This window comes from Psammomys obesus, unplaced genomic scaffold (genome assembly GCF_907164565.1).
Source record: "Psammomys obesus unplaced genomic scaffold, mPsaObe1.curated_primary_1811, whole genome shotgun sequence".
Classification (NCBI taxonomy): domain Eukaryota; kingdom Metazoa; phylum Chordata; class Mammalia; order Rodentia; family Muridae; genus Psammomys; species Psammomys obesus.
This window is the reverse complement of record NW_026590341.1, coordinates 220,444-242,509: the sequence shown is the minus strand read 5'-3', so window position 1 is coordinate 242,509 and position 22,066 is coordinate 220,444. Positions and strand designations below refer to the sequence as shown.

Below are 22,066 nucleotides of genomic sequence, written 5' to 3'. Positions count from 1 at the left end.
CTCAGTGCCAGAATAAGGACAGGACTTAGGTGGCAGCTGCACCTCCCCCAGGGTAGTGTGAGGATCTACTGGGTGCCTGCTAGGTGCTGCCTGTGGGACAGAGGCCACAGGCTTTGTTCTGAGTTAGGATGGGCAGGAGTGGGTGGGTGATGTCATCTGAGCCAGGGGTGGATGAGGCTCACTGGGCATAGCTCAGTGAACACAGGGTGCCAGGTCCTGGGCAGGGGAGAGAAACTGGTAAGACAGCCAGCTGTCCAGGCAGTGGGGCACTCCCGAGATGGGAGCCTGTAGGATTCTCCTGTTGAGACCAGCTTATCAGGGCATTAAGTGCAATTGGACACCAGCTATTGCCCGGCCTGTACGCAGGTAGGAAGGCCAAGGAGGGCAGGTTGCCACAGAGGCCTAGGCAAGTCACAGCTGGTGACACAGACCATCTAGGGAAGGGGACACAGACCACTCTTCAGACCATCCCTGGGTTCCCTGCAGCAACACATTTAGCAGAGGAACTGGACACGAAGAGAACATGACCAACCTGAAGAGCCTGGCCACACACAGAGGAGAGGTCTGATGTGCTAATGCCAGACCCAACCCGGGATGGCACCAGGACCCTAAGCAGGAGCTGTAGGCCCCACCCTGGGCCATGCTACACACATGAACTGGGCATTAAAAAATCTGAAGACAAAGGTTTAAAAAAATAAATAAACAGGTGTTGACCCCCCAGCCAGCCTTAGTTCGTCCAGGGACACCTAGAGGGCATCTGCCAGGCCAGAGCAAATGTGAGCAGACAGTTGACATTGTTATTGAGATAAAAGTCCAAATGGCATATTTTTATCCACCCTGGTTATATCTGAGGCCGCAGCCTAGCAGCATGCGCAGCCACCCACATTCTCCTCTAGAACTTTCCATCTTCCCAGTGAACACCCTGTCCTCATTAAAGACACACACTCCAGCCTCTGGCATCCCATCCTGCTTTCTGTCTCTGTGGATCTGACAACTCTGGGCTCCTTCCAGAGTGGGATCCTGCAGGATTCTCTCTCTTTTGAGACCAGGATTCTCAAGGTCAACTCATGTTGCTATGGGCATCAGAATGCCCTCTTTTTAAAAGTCTGTATACTGGTCAGGCTGTGGTGGTGCACACCCTTAATCCCAGCACTTGGGACGCAGAGGCAGGTGGACCTCTGAGTTCAAGGCCAGCCTGGTCTATAGAGTGAGTTCCAGAACAGCCAAGCAGGACTACACAGAGAAACCCTGCCTTGAAAACAAAAAGTCTGTAGTCTAGTCCACTGTAGCGATGGGCCATCTCTTGCTCAGCCACTGTCCAATGTCAGACACCTAGGGTACTTCCATTTTAGTAACTGTGGATGGGGGCATTAGATCAGGGGTGACTGTTTTCTCCTTTTCTGGGGAGTTTACCTAAGAGAAGAATTGGTAGGCCATATAGCAGTTCTATTTTTAACTTAAGGAAGTGTCAGGATGTTCCCTACCAATGGCCCCACTTGGCTGCCCACTGACTGAGCGGGGTTCCCGCCTCCCCATGTCCTCACCAGCACTATCTGTGCTCTACTGTTAGACAGCAGCTGATCTCTCAGTTATGGGACAATTTAAAGGCTTTTCACATAGACTTTTTTCCTTTCCCAACATTCCATCTCTAGGAACTTAGCCTCAGAAAGACAAGTACTGGGGCAGTCTGGGAGAGGCTTCCATGATCCTGAAATCATCTGAACACTGTGCCACTCTCTTTGCCTGGCCCAACCCTAGGACCTTTCTCAGACTGGTCAGATCTGGTGTGCATTGCTGGTGGCTGCACAGCTATAAGAGAAGGAATGTGAGCACATCCTGTGTGCATCTAACAGAAAAGATGCTAAGACAAAAGCATACTGCTCTTCGTAGAAGCCTAGAAATGGCATTGGTGGATTTGTTCATGGTCAAGAAAATTGCTCCCCACAACCCACAGGAAACCCAACCAACACAACTGGGCCCCTACGACTCCCATCCAGGATGCACAGTAGGGTTCGGAGATTCTCGGTTATTCCCTTGCCCCACTGTGCTCCCGGCAAGGGGTTCACCAGTTCTTTTAGCTGAGGCCCTAGGCAGGTCCAGGGCCCTTGGGACCCTTGGCCATTTCCTTTATCAAGGCCCAGGGTTAACAAACTGGCCCTGGGAAGAGACGGAGTATAACAGGGGAAGGTGTGGCCTGTCTTGGCCAAAACCAGTATTGGGCCTCATCTTCTCCATGTGCTTAAGCTCTGCAGCACACAGGAGCCCAGAGACTCATCCTTTTCCAGAATCTGTGAGGGTTCTCCTCCTCCCCAGACCCCCAGAAGCTACACAGAACAGGGACTCTGCCAGGTCTATGGCCATCTGGAGCACAGTTGGAATCCTTGGGCCCCCATTTTCTGGGCTGAAGTATGACCCCAGAAAAGTGGGCCTACCCTCACAGCTTTGACAGACCTCACATTCTTTGGAGACCCAGTTTTGAGCACCTGTGGTCAGCCTCCTGGGCAAACAAAAGCCAAGGTTGTTGCTCCTTTGACCCTGATTCTTATGGTGTCCAGGCTCCCAGAAGAGCTGACATAGGGCTGCCTGGCCAAATACCCGCCCCATAGGTCCAGGGCTTCGAATCCAGAGTAGCCAGTTCCACCCCCAGGCCAAGTGCTGGCCCTTCCCTGCCCTGTCCACTCCCTCCCAGTTCTCAGAAGCTGTGAGGGGTGGGGGTGCTCTGTCTGGTGGCACAGTGCTGCAAATCCTTCCTTCTCCATGGCCTCTTCCTGTCATAGCCCCTCCCCAAGAGCAAACACACGTGGCTGTGCAGGGAGTAGACAATGCCTTACATGGCCTAGGAACTGGGCACTGGGCCAAAGCCTTCTGCTACATAAGTCCGGGCCCCCAGGGAGCAAGTGCCTTGTCTCAGTCCCTCCTGCCTTCCCCTCTGTGCTGCCCCCAGGATGGGCAGCAAGAGCTGGAGCTGGGCTCTGGTCTGGGCCTCTGTGGCCTTGCTCATGGTGTGGCCAGCAGGTAAGGTCAAAGCCCCTTACCCCCTCAAAACCATCTTCCCAGAGAGATGACCTCCACCTGAGGATTTCTCTTGCTGAGATGACAGTCACCTCCCATGGTCCCCACAATCCTGGTCCCAGGATTTGCAGTTCTCTGGGCTCTGGATCCTATGCCCCATACTCTAGCTATGTTGGCAGCCTTTAGGGCCTGGCTTCGATGGAGGTACCTGGAAGAAGTTAGGTCCCCCAAGCCTCGAGGTATGAGCCCTGGTAGGAACCCCAAGACCATTTTGGCTTGGGAAATGAACAGGAATGGGGGATAAATTCGATGACCACAGGATGAGAGGCCTGTATCCAAATTAGCAGGGACAGAGACGTCTAGTTAGGAAAGGCCCTGCCCCCCACTGTTGGGCTCACAGGTACCAGAATGCTGTTCACAAAGGCTGGGGCCAGAACAGATGGCTAAGATGCCCAGAGCTGTAGTCTGAACCCATGGCTGGGTAAGGTGGGCTGTGCGACCTTGTTCCCTGAGCTGTTTTCCTTGCCTGTTTGTTCTTGAGAAAGCTGGAGCTCTAATACCGTCAACATTATTGGACAGATGGCTTCCACAGGGCTCAGTAGCAAGCAATCAGGGCTAGCCTGAATCCCCAAGTGCCATGATCTCCCCAGGCTCTGCTCCCTAGAATAGGAGTCTGAGCAGGAGGGAATCTCAGCTCCAGGCTTCCTGTGAAAGAAGACAGTGTGTGTGGTGGGGCAGGGGGTCCCCAAAGCCCATTCTTTGAGGGCCAGAGAATCCACGGTTGTTCCTCTTGCTTCTAGGGCTGTCTGATGGCTGCTAACTGCTCCCCTGGGCCGTATCTCTCCATAACATGGCTCTCCCTGTGTCAGGTCCTGTCTATCAGAGTGCTGAGCCTACCCGGTGAACAGTCAGCCCTCCTTTCCCACTCACTTTACTTGTGAAGGGCAAATTAGGCCCTGGGTTGGGGGAGTGTCCTTTTGTTACAACTATGTGTATGCGTGTGGGGGAAGTGGTTGGGCAGAGGCTGGGCCTTCTCATAGAGGGCATTTGGTTCTTGTCTGTATGAGTAGCCCAGACCAAGATGTGGAGATGGGTGGCTGAAAACTCTCTGGCCAAGTGAAGACTGAGGGACCTCGGCCTGAGGGGGACTGGTGTAGTGTAGGAGCGCTTGGGATGGGGAGGGCATTCTTACCCATGGACCCTCTAACAGATAGCAGAGGACAGGCTGGGGCAGATCTGGGGTCAAGGATGGACAGAGGGAGAGGCTGTGCCCCTGGGAAATGCAGTCAAGCGGGGCCCTTGAGGAAGGATTAATGCACAGGACAGTCCCTGCGGTTTCCAAATGTCAGCTGGACACGCTGGGAAAATCAAACAGGAAGCCGCACTGCCTATGGCACTGGAGCAAGTAGCCATCTGGGTCTAAGCCTGGGGAACATGGTCCCTTACAGAGTGCTAGCCTTAAGGAGCCATCGGGCTTTGGAGTCTTGAGTTGAATCTGTCTCATGGGCCCCTAGCAGTCAGGCTGAGGAGGTGGCCTTGCCCAGAGGCAGTGGAGAGTCCAGGCCATTGAGAATGGACATCCAAGAACTAAACTCCTCTTGTTACCTGTCCTGACTCACAGATCCAGTCTGGGGCTGATTCTGATCTTAGGTTCCTTTCTGCTTCGCCGCTCTTGGAAAGCTCCAAGTGTTTTCTCCCTAACAAAGCCAGCCTTTGTCTTCCAAGGGCCTCAAGTGAAGGGGGTGACAGTTACCTCCCAACAGATATCACAGTTCTGACACTAACACTGTTTCCTGACTTGCTTCCTTGAACCACTGGGAACATCTGCCCTATCACTGGCAAGCCCAGGTGTCACTCCACAGGCACAGGTGGCAAGCACACCTGGCTTTGGTGGTGTTCAGTGACTGAAAGGTACCACAGCTCCCGGGGTTGGGGTCACCAGGCCCAAGTCTGTTAAGGTTTCTATAGATTACAAGAGGGCTGTGGCCTGGAGCCATAGCCAGCTCATGTGCCTCACACGAAGCCGGAGCAGTAGCCATGGCCTAATGGCTTCTTTTTGATTCATGCTCTTTCCTACAGAGAGCCTGGGTCAGGAAAAGCTGAACTTGGAACACGGAGAACTCACTGGAGATGGTAAGAAAGTGATTAGTGGTACCTAACTCGGGCATGGGCTGGGAAGTCATATTCTGATGGTGAGTGGGATGGGTCTCAGGTGGGGCAGGCCGCTGGTCTTCCCACAACCATTTATCATATTGAAACTCTTGACTTGTCTGTTCTGCCTGAAAGGCAGTGCTGGGCACACACTGACAGAAACACCCAGAAAAAGGAAGATCTCCTGGGTGGACAGGAGAGGGTTTTGAGGGGAAGGGGGAAGAGTCTAGGGATGACCAAGCAGAAACTGGACAGCCTGAAACCAACCTGTTAGTCTTGGGCTTCCTGATTTCCTTGGGGTGAGCTCTAAAAAGGGTAAGGAGGCCGGGAGGGATAGCCCCGGCCATATCCCAGTGTGACCTGGCCTTCCTTCCGCAGCCCCCACGTCTCCGTCCATGCAGTACATCACCTTCATCCCACCCATTACTGTCTTTCCTACCATGAGCCGTAAGTGGACACTTCCTACTGCTAACGAGGCCAAGGAGTGGGGGTGGGGTGGGGGACTTGTCAGTCTGGTTGAAGCTGACATTGGTGGGGGGAGGGTGCCGAACAGCTCTAAACAGGGTCTCAAACTTTTCCTGGGAACATCTGTTGACCGCCCTGGGGGCATCTGACCTGCAAGCAAATGAAAGGGATGATGGAGCTGGGTCTTTCCGTTTTATTTGAGCAGCTGGGGGAGTGGGATAGGGCAGAGAGCTGGCTCAGATAGCTTTGGGTAGCTGGCTTCCCTGATCCAAAGATATTGCCTTGGCTCTGGGAGGTTGTCCCTTGGGTAGCTGGCCATGGAGTGGTGGCACTCAGTGGTGGTTATCTGGCTTCCCTGCAGCTTTAAAACAGGCACACAATGGGAGGGTGTGCAGCACGTGGGGCGACTTCCACTACAAGACCTTCGACGGTGACGTGTTTCGCTTCCCTGGCTTCTGTAACTACGTCTTCTCTTCACACTGTGGGGCCGCCTACGAGGACTTCAACATCCAACTGCGTCGTGGTCTTGAGGGTTCCAGGCCCGTGGTCACCCATGTGGTCCTCAAGGCCCAGGGGCTGGTGATCGAGCTATTCAATGACTCTGTCCTGATGGGTGGACGGCGGTGAGCTGGGCATTGGGGAAAAGCACATTCAAGCCTGGCCTTTAGACATCAACCTGTCCCCACTTGGTGCTCTGGGGAGGGGTTAGGGCCAGAGTGAGTGGGGAGGACAGCCCCTGCCTATAGCCTGCTGAAGGAAGACTTTCTGCATAGGGAGGAGTTGCCCTACAGCCGTGCAGGCCTTCTGATGGAAAAGAGCAGTGGCTATGTGAAGATTGTCATCCGGATGGTCCTCACCTTCCTGTGGAACAAAGACAGTGCCCTGGTGAGAACATTCACCCAGTTCCCCACAGCCCTCCAAAACACTATATTGGTCCTACACAAGCCCTCACAGCCTCACATAGGCCCTATCAGTACTAGAGATCCCCAGAACCCTCTATGATCTAGCACAGCTTCCCATTCCCTCCATAACCTCTACAGACTCCATAGACCCAACCTCTCCACAGAGTTCATAAAAATCTCAAGTCACTTATGGCTTCCTGCAGTCTCCCACAGCCCATACAGCCCTCCTCATATCCTCACAGTTCATCTACAGCCCCTACAGTTCCTGGCACACACACACACACACACACACACACACACACACACACACACACAGAGAGAGAGAGAGAGAGAGAGAGAGAGAGAGAGAGAGAGAGAGAACAAGGAGAATATCCTCTCTGGTCCCTGGGAAAGTGTGGTGGGAAGCTGCCAGGCGGGCCCTGGAGCCAGAGCAGAAGCCCTGAGGCTGGAGCTTCTCTGTCTCACCCTCAGCTGGAGCTGGACTCCCAATATGCCAACCAGACGTGTGGGCTGTGCGGCGACTTCAACGGGCTCCCAGCTGTCAACGAGTTCTACGCCCACAGTGAGTACCTCAGAGTCTTCAGGCTAGGTGGTCCTAATGGCTAGAGAATCAAGGAAGTCCAGAAAGGGCATGAAGGGTGGGATTGCAGAGACACGGAGGAGGGGAAGAGAGAGAGAGAGAGAGAGAGAGAGAGAGAGAGAGAGAGAGAGAGAGGAGAGAGAGAGTTTTCCAGGTAGAGGCCCCTGATAGCCACCCCAGAAAGTCTATCTCCTGACCGTGAGCTTTCTCTCCTGCAGACACCAGGCTGACTCCAATACAGTTTGGAAACCTGCAGAAGCTGGATGGTCCTACAGAGCAGTGCCAGGACCCCCTGCCCTCAGCTGTCAACAACTGCACAGATAAGGTCAGCACCTTCATTATGCCACAGTCCCCAAGACCTGGAACAGTGCAATGCCTGCATCAGCTGATATGAAACCAGAGCACTGTCTGGCCAATGGCTGAGGAAAATCCTCGGGTGTCCAGATGGAGAGGGCTTTCCAGCTCCTGAACAATCAGGGAATGGAAAGCTCCAGGAGGTTGCTGCTTGGGCCTGAGGGAGGCAGGAGACACTGGCTTTCCCCAGTGGGACAAAATGGATTACATTTATTTTAGACAGTCACAACTCATACATCAGGGCATTCATGTTCTCTGTGTAGAGGTGATGTGTGTGGAGAAAATGTGTGCCTACCACCACACAGCGGATCAAGGTAGACACCACTCAAGCACACTTAAGCCCCTCCTGTGAGCAGGGAGGACTCATCCTTTGGATGTGACTCCACAATCCTTGAAACTAGCAGACTACCTGAGTCCTTTCTAGATTGTAAAGTGAGTGAGAATGTTGCCAAATACTGAGAATCTTGGCCCCACACTGATTTATCTGGGGTGCTGGGGTAGGAAGATATTCAATAGTCCATGGAGGCCACCTAAGGGTGGGTGTTATCTTTAGTCCCTTCTCTTCTGAGCCACCATACAGGGATGCATTCTGCACTGTCTTAGGCATACAAGTCAGCTTGTCTTGGAGGCCTAGAGTAGGAGGTGGTGGGAACAAAGTGCCCTGTGTCACTCCCTCAGAGACAAGCAGATCTCTGTACCCAGACAGAGCAGGTTCACAGTGTTTGAGTATAAGGATGATGGATGGATGGATGGATGGATGGATGGATGGATGGATAGTAGGTAGGTAGGTTAGGGTTGGTGATTTGGTAGATAGTTGGGGAGATGAGTGATGAATGAAAGATAAATGGCAATAGATGGTGGATGAACGATGGGTGGATGATGGATGGATGGATGGACAGATAGACAGATGTATGGATTTGTAGGTAGAAGGAACCTCCAGGGGAAGAAGAGGCTTCCTGTCCTGGCCTTAGATGGGGAGAGTCCCCATTACAAGTGTCATGAAAATCCTGTTTGAGGGTCAGAGGTGCTTAGCCTCTCTGTGTTCCCCAGGAGGACATCTGCCGCCACATCCTGCTTGGCCCTGCCTTTGCTGAGTGCATTGCCCTGGTAGATGTCAATGTGTACTTAGATGCCTGCGTCCAGGACCTGTGCCGCTGTCCCACATGCCCATGCGCCACTTTTGCTGAATATTCCCGTCAGTGTGCTCATGCAGGGGGCCATCCACAGAACTGGAGGAGCTCTGATTTCTGCAGTAGGTATCCTCACTCAAGTATGGCCCAGGGTCTTACTAAGGGCCAGTTTTGAGCCTAGAATCTGGCTGGGAAGTCAAGGTAGAGAGAGTCACTTAAGGGCCAATGAGAGAGGGTGAATGTCAGGGGAAGAGGAGATAATGGGCAGAGTTGAGGGGAAGATCCTACACCTGAGGGCTCTGGTGGACCTGTTGGTTCTGGGGTGGGTGGCAGCTGTGTCCCTGGGCACAGCAAGAAGATATGGCTCCAGAGCCTCAGGCTAAGGTCTCTTGGAGAGCAGTAGCCTCAGATGGCCATGGGTAGAGAAGGCTGGCTGTGTGACAGGTGCTGGGTCCCTGCTCTCCTGCCTATTGCTTTACCCAGCAGATGGCTTTCTGGGATGTCAGTGGACATGGGAGCAAGGAGTGGGCATGATTCCCGCTGATGGACGTGGTCGGGACTCATTTCTCCTGGGTCACGTGCTATCCCTGTTACAGACTGGCCATGCCCTCTCAACATGGAGCACCGGGAGTGCAGCTCACCCTGTGTGGACACCTGCTCCAACCCACAGCACTCTCATCTCTGCGAGGACCACTGCACGGATGGCTGCTTCTGTTCACCAGGCAGGCCCTTGCCCTTTGCTCCCATCTCCATGGCTACCTTTGGGTCATGGTCTCTAGCATTTGACTCCAGCTTCAGCTGACCCTCTCTATTCCTAGGGGTGATGGGCCCTGCTAGGGGTCGCATACCATGACTAAAGGCAGAATGGAAATTGGTCATCAGCAAGGCAGAGATCTGCTGGTCTGTTTGCAGAGAATAGGTGTCTTGGGTCCCTGAGATCAGGTGGGGGAAACTGAGGCCTAGAGGGGCCTATCCCCATCAGTTCAAGCTGGGACAGCATTCTAGGCTAGGGGCCCTTCCACCTGCCTAGGACTGGGGTTCTCTTGGAGGCAGGCTGCACCATGCTACCTGTATGGGAGCATCTGTGTTCACTGCCCCTTCCACCAGGCACTGTGCTGGATGACATCAGACACCTGGGTTGCATTCCCCTGGAGCAGTGCCACTGTACTCATGGTGGCCACACTTATGCCCCTGGAGAGTCCTTCAACACCAGCTGCAGCTCCTGGTAAGCTTAACAGCCTTTTTGGAGTATGTGTGGGGAGGCTTGCCTCTTCCCTGTATCCCTCCTGCTCATGGACTCCCCCACAGCACCTGCTTCGGGGGACTGTGGAAGTGCCAGGACCTGCCATGCCCCGGCACCTGCTCTGTGCAAGGCGGGTCCCACATCTTCACCTATGATAAGAAACCCTACAACGTGCATGGAGACTGCAGCTACATCCTGACCAAGGTGGGGCCACAGTCCTGGTCCATAGGTGTCAGCTAGGGTCCGTGATGGTCAAAAGCAGGAGCGAAGACCATGGTGAATCTCTATGCTAACAAGGAAGTCTCAGGCCCCATGACAAGCTCTCTATGGAAAGGCGGGGTACCTGACGATACCTCTAAAACCTCTTCAGGCCTTGAAGGGTTGTGCATAAGGGAATTCCACATTCAGTCACACATCTTCGGTGTCTTGACAGAAATGTGGAAATAGCAGCTTCACTGTCCTGGCTGATCTGCGGAAATGTGGAGTGACGGATACCGAGAACTGCCTCAAAGCAGTGACACTCAATAGTGGGGGCACGGTGAGGACTGGGGCTCTGACTACCATCACATTCCGGGCTGTGAGTGACAGAGGTAGGGAAGCATAAGGAGTAGCGAAAGGTTAAAGTAAAGAGAGGCCTCTGTTTCCTCTCTAAGCCCTCAGATAGGAACAGCTACCACCCAGGTAGAGATTCTAGAACCTCCTGCTAGGGCAGGCCTGAGTTCCCTTCCTGGCTCTGTCCCTAGGATGCAGGGTGTGTGTGGGGGAATTCTTATTCTTTCTGTAAGGGGCTGGCTGGGCCCTGTGGGTACTGACTGTTCCACTACCTGGTTTTCACCCCAGGTCATCCGGATCCAGGAAAACAGGGCTGTGTTCCTGAACTCCATTTTTACCCAGCTGCCATTGTCAACAGGTGTGTGGCCCACTCTCAGCACTGGAGGAGTCTAGCTTCTGGTGTGTGCAGTGAAAAGCTGCTGCCCCTGGTTCTGTGGAAACCCTGTGTCTAGCAGCACCCCGCATGCCCTATCAGGGACAGTTGGCAGTCATTTACAACACAAAACCCACATTTGGGAACTTTGGCCATGGGATTTCCTGAGGTGCCCCACCTCCTGCCCCAGTCAGCATTGTCCTGACTGATTGTCCTGATGGGTTGGCCAGCTCCCAACATGCCTAACACCTCTCTCCTTACAGGCAACATCACCATCTTCAGTCCAACCTCCTTCTTCATCATAGTGGAGACGGGCATGGGGCTGCAGCTTCAAGTGCAGACGGTGCCCCTCATGCAGGTGTTTGTCAGGCTGGACCCCTCCTACCATGGCCAGATGTGCGGTGAGGCACCGGTGGCTTGAGGGTGGGGCTGTGGGGGTGGGGCTGTGGGGTGGGGCTTGTCCTAGCTCTAAGCTGTGAAATGGGATCAGCTGTGGAAGGTGGTGGGAAAGCTTTGGCTCTAGGGCTGGGTGGGGTTTCCAGCACCCCCAGCACACCTGTTACCCAATCAGTAACCTTGGAATAGCCTAGGAAAACAGAGCGAGCTGTGCTGCCTTGACTAGGCTAGCCCTGTTGGGGGCTTATCTGTGTCTGGTTCTGGAACTAAACACTGAAAAGGGACTTTCTTCCCAGTCATCTTTTGACAGTGCTTAGAGGGATGACAGCCCTGGGAGAGAGTGGCCAGGCTGAACAACCTACTAACTTCCTGACCCCGGTCCCTAGGCCTGTGTGGAAACTTCAACCAGAACCAGGCTGACGACTTCACAGTGTTCAGTGGAGTGGTGGAGGGCACAGGAGCAGCCTTCTCCAACACCTGGAAGGCTCAGCCCTCCTGCCCCAACTCAAAGAATACCTATGAGGACCCCTGCTCCTACAGCGTGGAGAACGGTAACCACCGGCTCCAGCCTTTGGCCACTCTGACAGCCCTTCCTGACATCTGGGCCACACAAACCCTCGGGGAAGGGCTCAGAGAACTGCCCTGTAGGCAGGAAGGCATGAAGGGTTAAGGCTAAGGCAGGGGAGAGGCTGTGGGGAGAGGTGAGGGCAGCCACGTCTCTCCCTTCCCTAGAGAAGTTTGCCCAGGAGTGGTGTTCCATGCTTACTGAAACCTCAGGAGTTTTCTCGGCCTGCCACGCCACGGTCAGCCCAGTGCCCTTCTACTCGGTGAGACCATGATCTGCGGGCCTTGGGTGGGGGCAGGTATGGAAGCCCTTGGATGCTGGGTTCCCAAAGCCCTCCCACCACTACCCACTCTGATGCTTACTTCTCAGGGTAGTTAAAAGGTTCCCCCGCAGAGAGGCTAGAACTTTCTGTTCTAGGGCTCAGAAGGGTCCTTCATGGTCTTAGTGTGTGGTCAACCTCTCTTTTGCAAAGACAGCAGGTGCTAGAGCAGAGATACCTCATGGCCTCATCTCCCTTGGCTTTCCCTTAAAGGCTTCTTTCTATGTTGGGTCCCATTCACATATGATACAGCACCTTTTGGGGGATACACCTCAACCCTAAACAGCACTCCAAAGCCCTAAACTTTAGCACATCACTTCATCCAAGTGGGTCCCCAGGTAACCCCTTCCCATGACACTCTGCTGGATACTCCCTCCTGAGCCTACCTGGCTTCTGCCTCTGTATTGTCTGCCCATCCTATCCAGGTTCCCTATGTGAAGCCCAATTAGAATGACACTTTAGATACAAGTTGACCTTGTCCTTGCCTTATGGAGACTCTTCCCCAGGGCCCCTGCCTTAGCCTTCATTCTTTCCAGCTTCTATGCCCAGACCCTAGGTCTGGTCTCCATTCTGGCTGCCACTTTGCCCTGTGGCTTCTGACTCTGTTCTTAACGCAAAGACCAAGCCACTCCTCCAAGACTCTGCTTGTCAAAGTCCTTTGTGGGGTGGCTCCTTCTGAAAAGCCACAGGTCCAGGCCTTGACCAGGGTTTGGCCGATGTTGCTATGAAAGGTAAATGAGCAACAAGGGAGCCTAGGAGACAGAGGTACCTGACTCCTTGACATCCTGTCTCTCAGAATTGCATATTTGACACATGCAACTGTAGAAACAGTGAGGACTGCATGTGTGCGGCCCTGTCCTCCTATGTGTTTGCCTGTGCTGCCAACGGTGTGCTGCTCAGCGACTGGAGGGATAGAATCTGTTGTGAGTATGCCGTGAGCCACCAAGGCTCGTCGTCACAGATGACACATCCCCACATTAGCCACCTGGACCCTGTCACCCTGGCACAGGGGAGAACTTGGGACCCCTGATAGCAGCAGCTACCACTCTCCTGTCCCATGCCTACAAGAACCCTGCATCCTGTTGTGTCAACAATGGTGTCACTAGTCTGGAGCAGGAAAGAGCAAGGGCTGGGCCAGTTCACCTAGTCATCGATTTTTCTGCCCCGTTCTTCTTCCTATAGACAACTACATGAGTGAGTGTCCCCAAACCAAGGATTACTTCTATTCGGTGAGTACTTGTGAGCCTACCTGCCGCTCTCTGAGTGAGGCCGACGTCACCTGTGGCATCTCCTTTGTGCCCGTGGATGGATGTGCCTGCCCTGAAGACACCTTCCTGGATGACAAAGGCTACTGTGTGCCCAAAGAGGAGTGCCCCTGTTACTTCCACGGAACGCCAGTGGCTCCCACAGAGATTCTGCTAGACAATGGTGCAGTGTGGTAAGGAAGATCACCCTCACACCCCTCATCCTCACAGATCTGTGTCAGCGGAGTCTCTAGCTTCTGGTTCTTCTATACCTGAAAGTTCATGTGGCTTCCACTGAGGGTTTCAGGGCATACTTGGGGCATGCTGGGTGTTGGGGGGTACCTTTCAGACTCCCTGAGAGACAGCAGGGAGGTTGTTCTGAGGGTGCTATGATGTCATGGCGGAAGTACTCAGAAGCAGTTCTCAGCTGAGGTCCAATTCCCTCCTTGGCCTCAAAGGCAGTTCCTTTACAAGTCACAGTGAAGGCGAGCTTTCTATCACAGTAACAAATGCCTGTGGCATGATATAAAGAGATGTTTGTCTTGGCTCATAGTTTTGGAGATTTAGCCTATGACTGATATGATAAGATATGATATGATAAGATATGATATGATATGACATGACATGAGTGGTCCCATGGCTTTGGGCCATGGTAAGGCAGCACATCATGGAAGAAGAATGTGAGGAACATAACCCACCTCACAGCAAGGAAGAGAGTGAGCAGGACAGGGTTAAGATCCCACTGCCCCCTTCAGTGACCTAACTTCTTCCTACTTGGCCCTACTTCTTAAGGGCACTATTGTCTCCAAGTATTAACACAGGCTGGCAACTGAACCTTTAGTGTAAGGGATTGTGGGGTTCAGGGTCTTCTCAAGGACCTCCCAACAGCAGGCAGGGTTTGGAGGCCTTGGGAGGAGGCAAGGAGGCCCATAAAGGCCCAGACCTTGGTGGGGTATGGGAGGTACTGGGGATAAGATGTAGGAGACACTGGGTACAGAGCAGGGGTACTACTGTCTCTTGTAGCTCGTGTGCAAATGGGAAGTTTACCTGCCTGGGAGCCCTGATGCAGAGAACCCCAGGTAACATTCTACCCTGACCATCCTGGACATGCCATGACTCCTTGCCAAGATGCTCTAGAAAAGGAGGTCCTTTGAGCTTTCGGGCAGTGTGGTCTTAAGAGCTCTTGGAGTTGTGGGATATACGTTCTAGGGCAGGTCTACACGGACTGGATGCTTGGGACAGAGCACAAAGCCTTTCAAGACCCAAGCTTGTCACCTGAGCAATAAGACAGGGTTGGGGAGACTGTAGGGACCTTCCTGCCCCAGGCCTCTCTCACACACTTGTCCTCCCCAGCGTGCAAGGAGCCTATGGTATACCTGGATTGTAACAATGCCACAGATGGTGTCCAAGGGGCTGAATGCCTCAGAAGCTGCCACACACTGGATGTGGACTGTGTGAGTCCTCTTGGCTGCAACACCAACCCTCATTTACTCTCCTAATCTGTGGAAAGAGTGGAGAGGGGAGAGTATTACTGGGCGATTGCTGGCTTTGGGTCTTGCAGACGCTGGCTAACCTCCTCTTGAGCACTCTCAGGACAGGGTCCACTTGCTTGGTGTCCTGGGCACCTGAGTAGGGATGAGGGAACAGGCTGCTGTTTCAGTGTCTGACCAGGCTGCCTGTGTCCGCAGTTCAGCACACACTGTGTCTCAGGCTGCGTGTGTCCCTCGGGGCTGGTGGCTGATGGGAATGGGGGCTGCATTGCTGAGGAGGACTGTCCCTGCGTACACAATGAGGTCACCTATAAACCTGGGGAGATCATCCGGGTAGACTGCAACAACTGGTAGGTCTTGGGACCCTCTGAGAGGGGTCAAGAGGTATGTACAGGGACACTGGTGTGGACTGGCCTTGGTGTTTTAGGTGCCTCGGCATGTATCTTGGGGGCCAAGGTATTTATAGGCTCCCATTCTGTGGAGTAAGGGCTGTTTCTCTAGCCTGGGGTGACTGGACACACACCCACCCGAGACCAAAGCTTGATGAACTCTGAGCTTAATTCCCCAGTTGAGGTGGCATGCTAGCATAGGGCCAGGACAGCCAGACTCGGAGAACAGTTCCCTCGTCAGCAATGACCTTTCCTTTCCTAGCACCTGCAGGAACCGCCGGTGGGAATGCACTGACCAGCCCTGCATGGGTGCATGCGTGGCCTATGGGGATGGCCACTTTGTCACCTTTGATGGTGAACGCTACATCTTCGAAGGCAGCTGCGAGTATACCTTGGCTCAGGTGTGTGGCCGCGGCCCCTCCCAATGAGTCATCTTTCTCTGTCCTTATTTTTGGCTTTTACCAGAGCCTCATCTCTTCCCTTCTTAGGATTACTGCAGAGGCAACTCCAGTACTGATGGGACCTTCCGTATTGTCACTGAAAACGTCCCTTGTGGGACCACGGGAACCACCTGCTCCAAGGCCATCAAGATCTTTATGGAGGTGAGAGTACATTTGAGGTCACTGGGTACTGCCTTCCTCCCTCTGCAGCTTCATTCCTGGCTCTTCAGCCACGAGGTATTCTCAAGGACAGGATAGCAAGTGACCCAAACCTGGGACTCACAATAGCAGACTCTATTGTCTTCCAGCCTTGAGCCAGAGTTCGATCAAGACTAGCAGGATTGTGCTCCCTATAGATCAGGGGGAGCCTTCGTGCCTTTCTGGGCTAGGGGCTCCAGGAGTCCTCCGTTTGTGGCAGCCTCATTGTAGTCTGCCTCTGGCTAACCATGGCCTTCTGCTCTGTGTCTATATGTCTCTGGTCATTGTAAAGGCAGACTGGGCTTAGGAGACACCCAGGTAATTCCAGACAACACAGGTCAAGATTTTCCCAAGGCTCTTTTTTCTAGTAGTGCTACTTTCAGGTTCTGGGAATTATTGGTATATTTGGCAGAGATATCGTACCCAGTGCCCCACTTCTGGTGAAGGAAAGTCAGAATTCACAGGCCAGAAAGCAGATCTGCTGGCTGGGGCTGTATCCCCCCCCTCCCCCCAGAGTGGAGGAAGGTAGCGTCAGGTCACCTGAGATGGGTTGGGAATGGCATGAGACAGCATTGCACATGTGAGCCTTTGGAGGCCTGCAGGCATGTGGCCTGACTTTCCCGATCCCCCACATGGCGAATCTTCCTCTGTTGAGGCATCTTCCAAGGGTAGCAGACAAGCTCCTGATCTCCCAGCTCCCTGAAACTGTTGCCCTGTGTTTCTCCATCTACAGAGCTACGAGCTGATTCTCCATGAAGGGAACTTCAAGGTGGTAGAAAGAGGGTCAAGCGGAGACATTCCATACAAGATCAGATTCATGGGCGTCTTTCTGGTCATTGAGATCCGCAGTGGGATAGTCGTGTCCTGGGACAGGAAGACCAGCGTGTTTGTCCGACTGCAGCAGCATTACAAGGCAAGTGTGGCTGCCAGGCACCCCGCTTGTAGGCTCAGCTCTGACAGGTCGAAGGCTGCTGAGGGTTGGTCCACACCGAAAAGCCCTGGCCACGGAGACCACACAACACCAGGTTCCAACAGGGATGAGTCAAGATGGCAGTGAATAACGGGTGTTCACGAACCATGATTCGCGAACCAGCCCTGCCCACAGGCCTGTGTGGAGAGAGAGTCTCCTACAGAAAATAAATGCAATTTGCCCACCTGCCCCGGGACCTTCTTCCTTAAGGTTCACTTGCAAGTTCACGGGATGCGACCCAGGAAAAAATGGATTCTCCCTATGTTCTACTCCCAAGCCAGGCTCGTGCCACAGCACCTAACTGCCCAGGGATTCTCTCTCCTCCTGTGTCTGCAGGGCAGGGTCTGTGGCCTGTGTGGGAACTTTGATGACAATGCCATCAACGACTTCACCACACGCAGCCAGTCTGTGGTGGGCGATGTGCTGGAGTTTGGAAATAGCTGGAAGTTCTCCCCATCCTGCCCGGATGCCCCGGTGCCCAAGGACCCCTGCACAGCCAACCCTTACCGCAAGTCCTGGGCCCAAAAGAAGTGCAGCATCATTAACAGTGCAACCTTCGCTGCCTGCCACTCTCAGGTAGGGCTTGAAGTCGCTTGCTTCTTCTTGGTAAGACTTGAGACTTGCAGAACTAGGAACATATCAGGCCTCTGAGGACCATCTTGGCCCAACCAGAGAACATGGTCCATGGCCCTGGGTTTTCAAGTTCTAGGTCTAAACACCAGCAGGATTCCCCCAGAGGAAGTGGTAACTGGTTCTCATTAGACTTCCAAAGGCTACCTCATGTTACTGCAGGTGAGACGCAGGTGAGTGGAAGAAAAGTGGCTTCACAACACAGGCTTTCAGGCCATGACTAGAAAGTGCTCATGGGTCATGGGCAGCCAGTGTTACTCACCTGTGTTGAGCACCCCAGGTCACCACAACCAACCTTGTGCACAGGTGGTCCCTCCTGCTACATGCTCCATGGCTTGGTTCACTGTGGCCTGACAAGGCTGTCTTGGAGGTGCTTTTGGTGGCAAGAGCAAGAGCTTGAGTCCACTCTGGGGTTTGCTAGTTGGCACAGTATGAATGGTGGGGACTCTCCTCTACTGAATTAGACAACTCTCTGTATTGGGGCTGGTTAACTGGTTAATCACATGCCTCACAGCTGTGCCAGTCTAGAAATTAAACAACGCTGGACAAAAAGTCCCTACCCACAACTCCAGCAGTTCTCAACCTGGGGGTCGTGACCCCTTTGAGGGCTGCCTATCAGATATTTACAGTATGACTCATAACAGTAGCAAACTTATGAAGTAGCAATGAAATAATTTTACGGTTGAGGGTCATCACACCATGAGGAACTATAGTATAAGGTCACAGCATTATAAAGGTTGAAAACCACTTCCCTGCTCCCTTGGGGCATGTTCACAGGGGTCTGGAAGTTCAGGTGGTCTTGGGGACCAGCTCATTTAAATGAATGAAGGATAAAATATGCTGTGTCCCAGCAATACTCCACAGGAATGAGGCAGGAGGGTGGTCAGGCAGGGGCTCACACCAAAAAGCGAAGCAGAGAGCTACCAGAAGTCATAGGAACAGCAATCCAGGGAACAAATCGGCTATGGGTAGGATGACATAGGATGGGGGCCAGCGCACTGGAACAGGAGTACAAGGACAGAAATGAGACCACAGTGCAGTGCCCTGAAGGTATGGACCTGTAGATCACGTGACTATATCAAGTAAAAAGATCCAAAGAGCATCAGCGAAGGCATACAGGTGGGCGGGTGCAGGTGTTAAAGGAGAGCAGGCGTGAGCGCGGGGCAGATGTGTAGGCACGCAGCTGTATGGGTGAGTACGCAGGTGGGCCCCCAGGCAGGCAGACGGGAAGGTGGGTGTTTGTGCAGGTACAGGTGGGCAGGCACACAGCGCTGTGCAAGTGGACAGCTGGATGGGTGCACGTGTGGATAGGACGGGGTGCACAGGCCAACAGGCACGCAGATATACAAGCGGTTGGGGGGGCAGGTACGCACATGAACAGGTGGGCGGGTTCCCAGGGTATGCGGGCGCACGGGTGGGAAGGTGTGCGGTGTCACAGGTGTGCAGGTGCAGAGATGAACAGCTGTGCAGGCAAGCGGGCGGGCAGGTGTGCAGAAAGACATACCGGCAGGTGCACAAGCGTCCAGTGGACAAGTGTACGTACGGACGGGGATGCAGGTATTCAGGCTGGTGAGCTGACAAGCTGTCAGGTGAGCATGTATAGGGACACAGGTGTATAGGTACACAAGCGGCGGGTTATGGGTGCGCGGGTGTGCGGGTGTGCGGGTGAAGTCGTGAGTGAGGAAAAGTAGCGTTGGACAGTTCCCATTTGCGACACTCTGGAAGTGGCCACAGTGCCAGATCAGGATTTTCATAGTGTGGGGTTTGGACTACAGCTAGCTCCAAAGCCTCCTCCACATTCACTGCCCCCTGACCCGCGCAGACAGTGCTGTGCCCGCCCTCCCCCTGTGCCACTTTGGCCCCTCCGCTCCAGGTTGATGCTACGAGATACTACGAAGCCTGCGTGCACGATGTGTGTGCCTGCGACTCAGGGGGTGACTGTGAGTGTTTCTGCACTGCCGTGGCCGCCTATGCCCAGGCCTGCCTTGACGTGGGTGTGTGCCTGTCCTGGAGGACCCCCGACATCTGCCGTGAGTGGGGCTCCGTCTACGGCACTGAAGGGTGGGACTGGGAAGGAGGTGGGAGGCAGTTGCTGTACCTTTCTCCTGGCTTGGATTCTGCCCACTCTGACTTGAGAAGAAAGGGAGAGGGAGAGAGAGAGACAGGGACAGAGACAGAGAGAGACAGACAGAGACAGAGAGAGAAAGAGAGACAGGGAGCTAGAGAGAGACAGAGAGAGACTGGGGCCTCCAGGAACTGGGCTAGGGACTGAACCCCGGGTGGCCATCTCTGCATGAGGCCTGGCAGGTGCCAGCTTAGCTCTGCCCTTTTTGCTCAGCTCTTTTCTGCGACTACTACAACCCTCATGGGGAATGTGAGTGGCATTACCAGCCCTGTGGAGCCCCCTGTCTGAAGACCTGTCGGAACCCAGCTGGACACTGCCTTGTTGACTTGTCAGGCCTGGAAGGTGAGGGCTGAACATTTTGGTGAAAGCCTTCAGGCTCATACCATGCTTGGTACCTTTAGGGCAGACCTGGTTTACTAGGGCTTCTCTGCCACTGATTGGGGGAGGGGTGGACAGATACATGCCCGAGAGAGTGAAGTCAATGGTACCCCTGCCTGCCCTAGGCTGCTATCCAAGGTGCCCACCCAGCCAGCCTTTCTTCAACGAGGACCAGATGAAGTGTGTGGCCCAGTGTGGCTGCTATGATGATGGCGGAAACTACCATGATATTGGCACAGAGGTCCCTACAGCTGAGAATTGCCAAAGTTGGTGAGAAAGGAGGTGGGGAGGAAAGAGGGTAGAGACCTGGAATGGTTGGGAGAGGCCAGGGAGGGTTAAAGCGTGTGTTAGCTAGGGTTGCCCACAGATCCTTAGAGCCCCTGTCTTCCCTCCAGCCTCTGCACCTCTGAAGGCCTCCAGTGCACTCATGACCTTACAGGTAAGGACAGGCTGTGGGCTGGGGGTTGGAGGAAGGCCGGAGGCTGGGTAAGCTAAGTCAGTGTGTATAACCCCCAGCCTGCACATGCGTCTATGAGGGCCATGCCTACCACTACAATGATGTTATCTACAACACCACGGATGGCCTTGGGGCCTGCTTAGTGGCCATCTGCAAAGAAAATGGAACTATAACACGTACCACTGAAGAGTGCCCTGAAGTGATGCCTACCACACCATTCACGTTCACCACCACGCTGGCACCCCGTACCACAACAGGTAAGCCCGTACCTGGCTTTACGGGAGCCCTAGGACTCTAAGCTATTAACCCAGGAAGAGGCTTGGCTTGGCTCCCATCTGGGATAAGGGAAGATGAAAGCTGTCAAGAATGCCAGCTACAGAGACATCCTGGGTCCTGACCCGCTCTCCAGTAGCCCGGGCTCTACCTTGGGTCCGTGACCCTCACCCCTCCCTCCTTGATTCCCTAAGAAGCCTTAGCATAACTGGAAGAGCTGCCACCAGAGGCCACAACAATTCCCAGGCTCCATTTGTGCTTGGTGTATTCCACTTCAGTCAACAAGCTCCCTTGAGACTGGCTGCTAGGTCCTAGATCCAGGTCACGAATGGTCTTAACTTGCATTGAGGTGAAGAGCCATCTCTTCCCTCAGCCTGAGATAAGAGGAGCTGAGCAGGCCTTTTTTTTTTTTTTTTAATCACTTTCACACAGGCTCAGCTCGTTCTGTGTCCACTGTGTGTGTCCATGAAGTCTGCCGCTGGTCCATTTGGTATGATGAGAACCGTCCAGAGCCTGGCATGACAGGTGGGGACTTTGAAACATTAGAGAACCTGAGGCACAAAGGGTACCAGGTGTGTCAAACTCCATCTGCCATTGAGTGTCGTGCAAAGGATTTCCCCAGCATGGACTTACAGGAGCTGGGGCAGAAGGTGAACTGTAATCAATCCTGGGGGCTTAAGTGCATCAACAGTGAGCAGAGCCCCCCGTTCTGCCACAACTACGAGCTGAGGGTTCTGTGCTGTGATTACGTGCCCTGTAGTTCCTCCACGATGTGGAGCACAAGTACTACTCACTCCCAGCTTGAGATCAGTACAAAGCCCTCTTCTTCCACTCGGAGCACTCACACAGCAGCCTCGAAAACCCAGCCATGGACTGAAGAAGGCAAAGAGACCTCCCTGGACACGAGCCAAACAGTGCCATTCACTTCAGAAAGCCGGGCCACTTCCCATCCTATGTCGTCCACACACCCAGTCAGCAGCCCCGGGGGCTCCACCCCCTGCCAGCCCCAGTGTCAGTGGACAAGGTGGATAGACACCAACTACCCCACATCTGACATCGACGGGGGAGACATCGAGACGTACGAGAGCATCAGGGCCGCTGGAATATATATCTGTGAGCAGCCTCAGGCCATCAAGTGTGTGGCCCAGAACTTCCCTGAAATGAGCCTGGACATTTTGGGCCAGGAAGTGAACTGTGATGTCAGCTTCGGCCTGGTGTGCCACAACCGGGACCAGACGGGCGCTTTCCCGATGTGCTACAATTACATGATCAGGGTGCTGTGCTGCAGTACCAGCCACTGCCAGGGCCCCACCACCACTGGGCCGACCCTGGCGCCGGGAACGGCCACTACTGCCACCCAGACCCTGTCCTCCAGGCCTCATTCCAGCACTAGTCCAGTTGAGTCCTGGTCTCCATCAGGCTCCAGCACC

General features: G+C 53.9%; 1 protein-coding gene across 1 annotated transcript in view; it reads left to right on the top strand.

The window, feature by feature from the left end:
• The first annotated feature begins 277 nt into the window (after window positions 1-277).
• Window positions 278-22,066, top strand: part of LOC129676484 (mucin-5B-like) — a 29,677-nt gene continuing 7,888 nt past the window's right edge. The window contains exons 1-32 of the mRNA XM_055606860.1: window positions 278-366; window positions 2,945-3,015; window positions 5,092-5,145; window positions 5,542-5,610; window positions 5,990-6,251; window positions 6,402-6,513; window positions 7,002-7,092; window positions 7,329-7,435; window positions 8,515-8,716; window positions 9,191-9,316; window positions 9,702-9,819; window positions 9,903-10,041; window positions 10,271-10,375; window positions 10,678-10,747; window positions 11,026-11,163; window positions 11,545-11,709; window positions 11,891-11,985; window positions 12,839-12,965; window positions 13,225-13,480; window positions 14,310-14,365; window positions 14,640-14,740; window positions 14,975-15,126; window positions 15,428-15,566; window positions 15,654-15,767; window positions 16,537-16,716; window positions 17,110-17,349; window positions 19,277-19,433; window positions 19,742-19,870; window positions 20,032-20,176; window positions 20,302-20,345; window positions 20,423-20,620; window positions 21,108-21,923. Of these exons, the coding sequence (XP_055462835.1) occupies window positions 278-366; window positions 2,945-3,015; window positions 5,092-5,145; window positions 5,542-5,610; window positions 5,990-6,251; window positions 6,402-6,513; window positions 7,002-7,092; window positions 7,329-7,435; window positions 8,515-8,716; window positions 9,191-9,316; window positions 9,702-9,819; window positions 9,903-10,041; window positions 10,271-10,375; window positions 10,678-10,747; window positions 11,026-11,163; window positions 11,545-11,709; window positions 11,891-11,985; window positions 12,839-12,965; window positions 13,225-13,480; window positions 14,310-14,365; window positions 14,640-14,740; window positions 14,975-15,126; window positions 15,428-15,566; window positions 15,654-15,767; window positions 16,537-16,716; window positions 17,110-17,349; window positions 19,277-19,433; window positions 19,742-19,870; window positions 20,032-20,176; window positions 20,302-20,345; window positions 20,423-20,620; window positions 21,108-21,923 (4,867 nt within the window). The remainder of the gene's footprint in view (window positions 367-2,944; window positions 3,016-5,091; window positions 5,146-5,541; window positions 5,611-5,989; window positions 6,252-6,401; window positions 6,514-7,001; window positions 7,093-7,328; window positions 7,436-8,514; window positions 8,717-9,190; window positions 9,317-9,701; window positions 9,820-9,902; window positions 10,042-10,270; window positions 10,376-10,677; window positions 10,748-11,025; window positions 11,164-11,544; window positions 11,710-11,890; window positions 11,986-12,838; window positions 12,966-13,224; window positions 13,481-14,309; window positions 14,366-14,639; window positions 14,741-14,974; window positions 15,127-15,427; window positions 15,567-15,653; window positions 15,768-16,536; window positions 16,717-17,109; window positions 17,350-19,276; window positions 19,434-19,741; window positions 19,871-20,031; window positions 20,177-20,301; window positions 20,346-20,422; window positions 20,621-21,107; window positions 21,924-22,066) is intronic.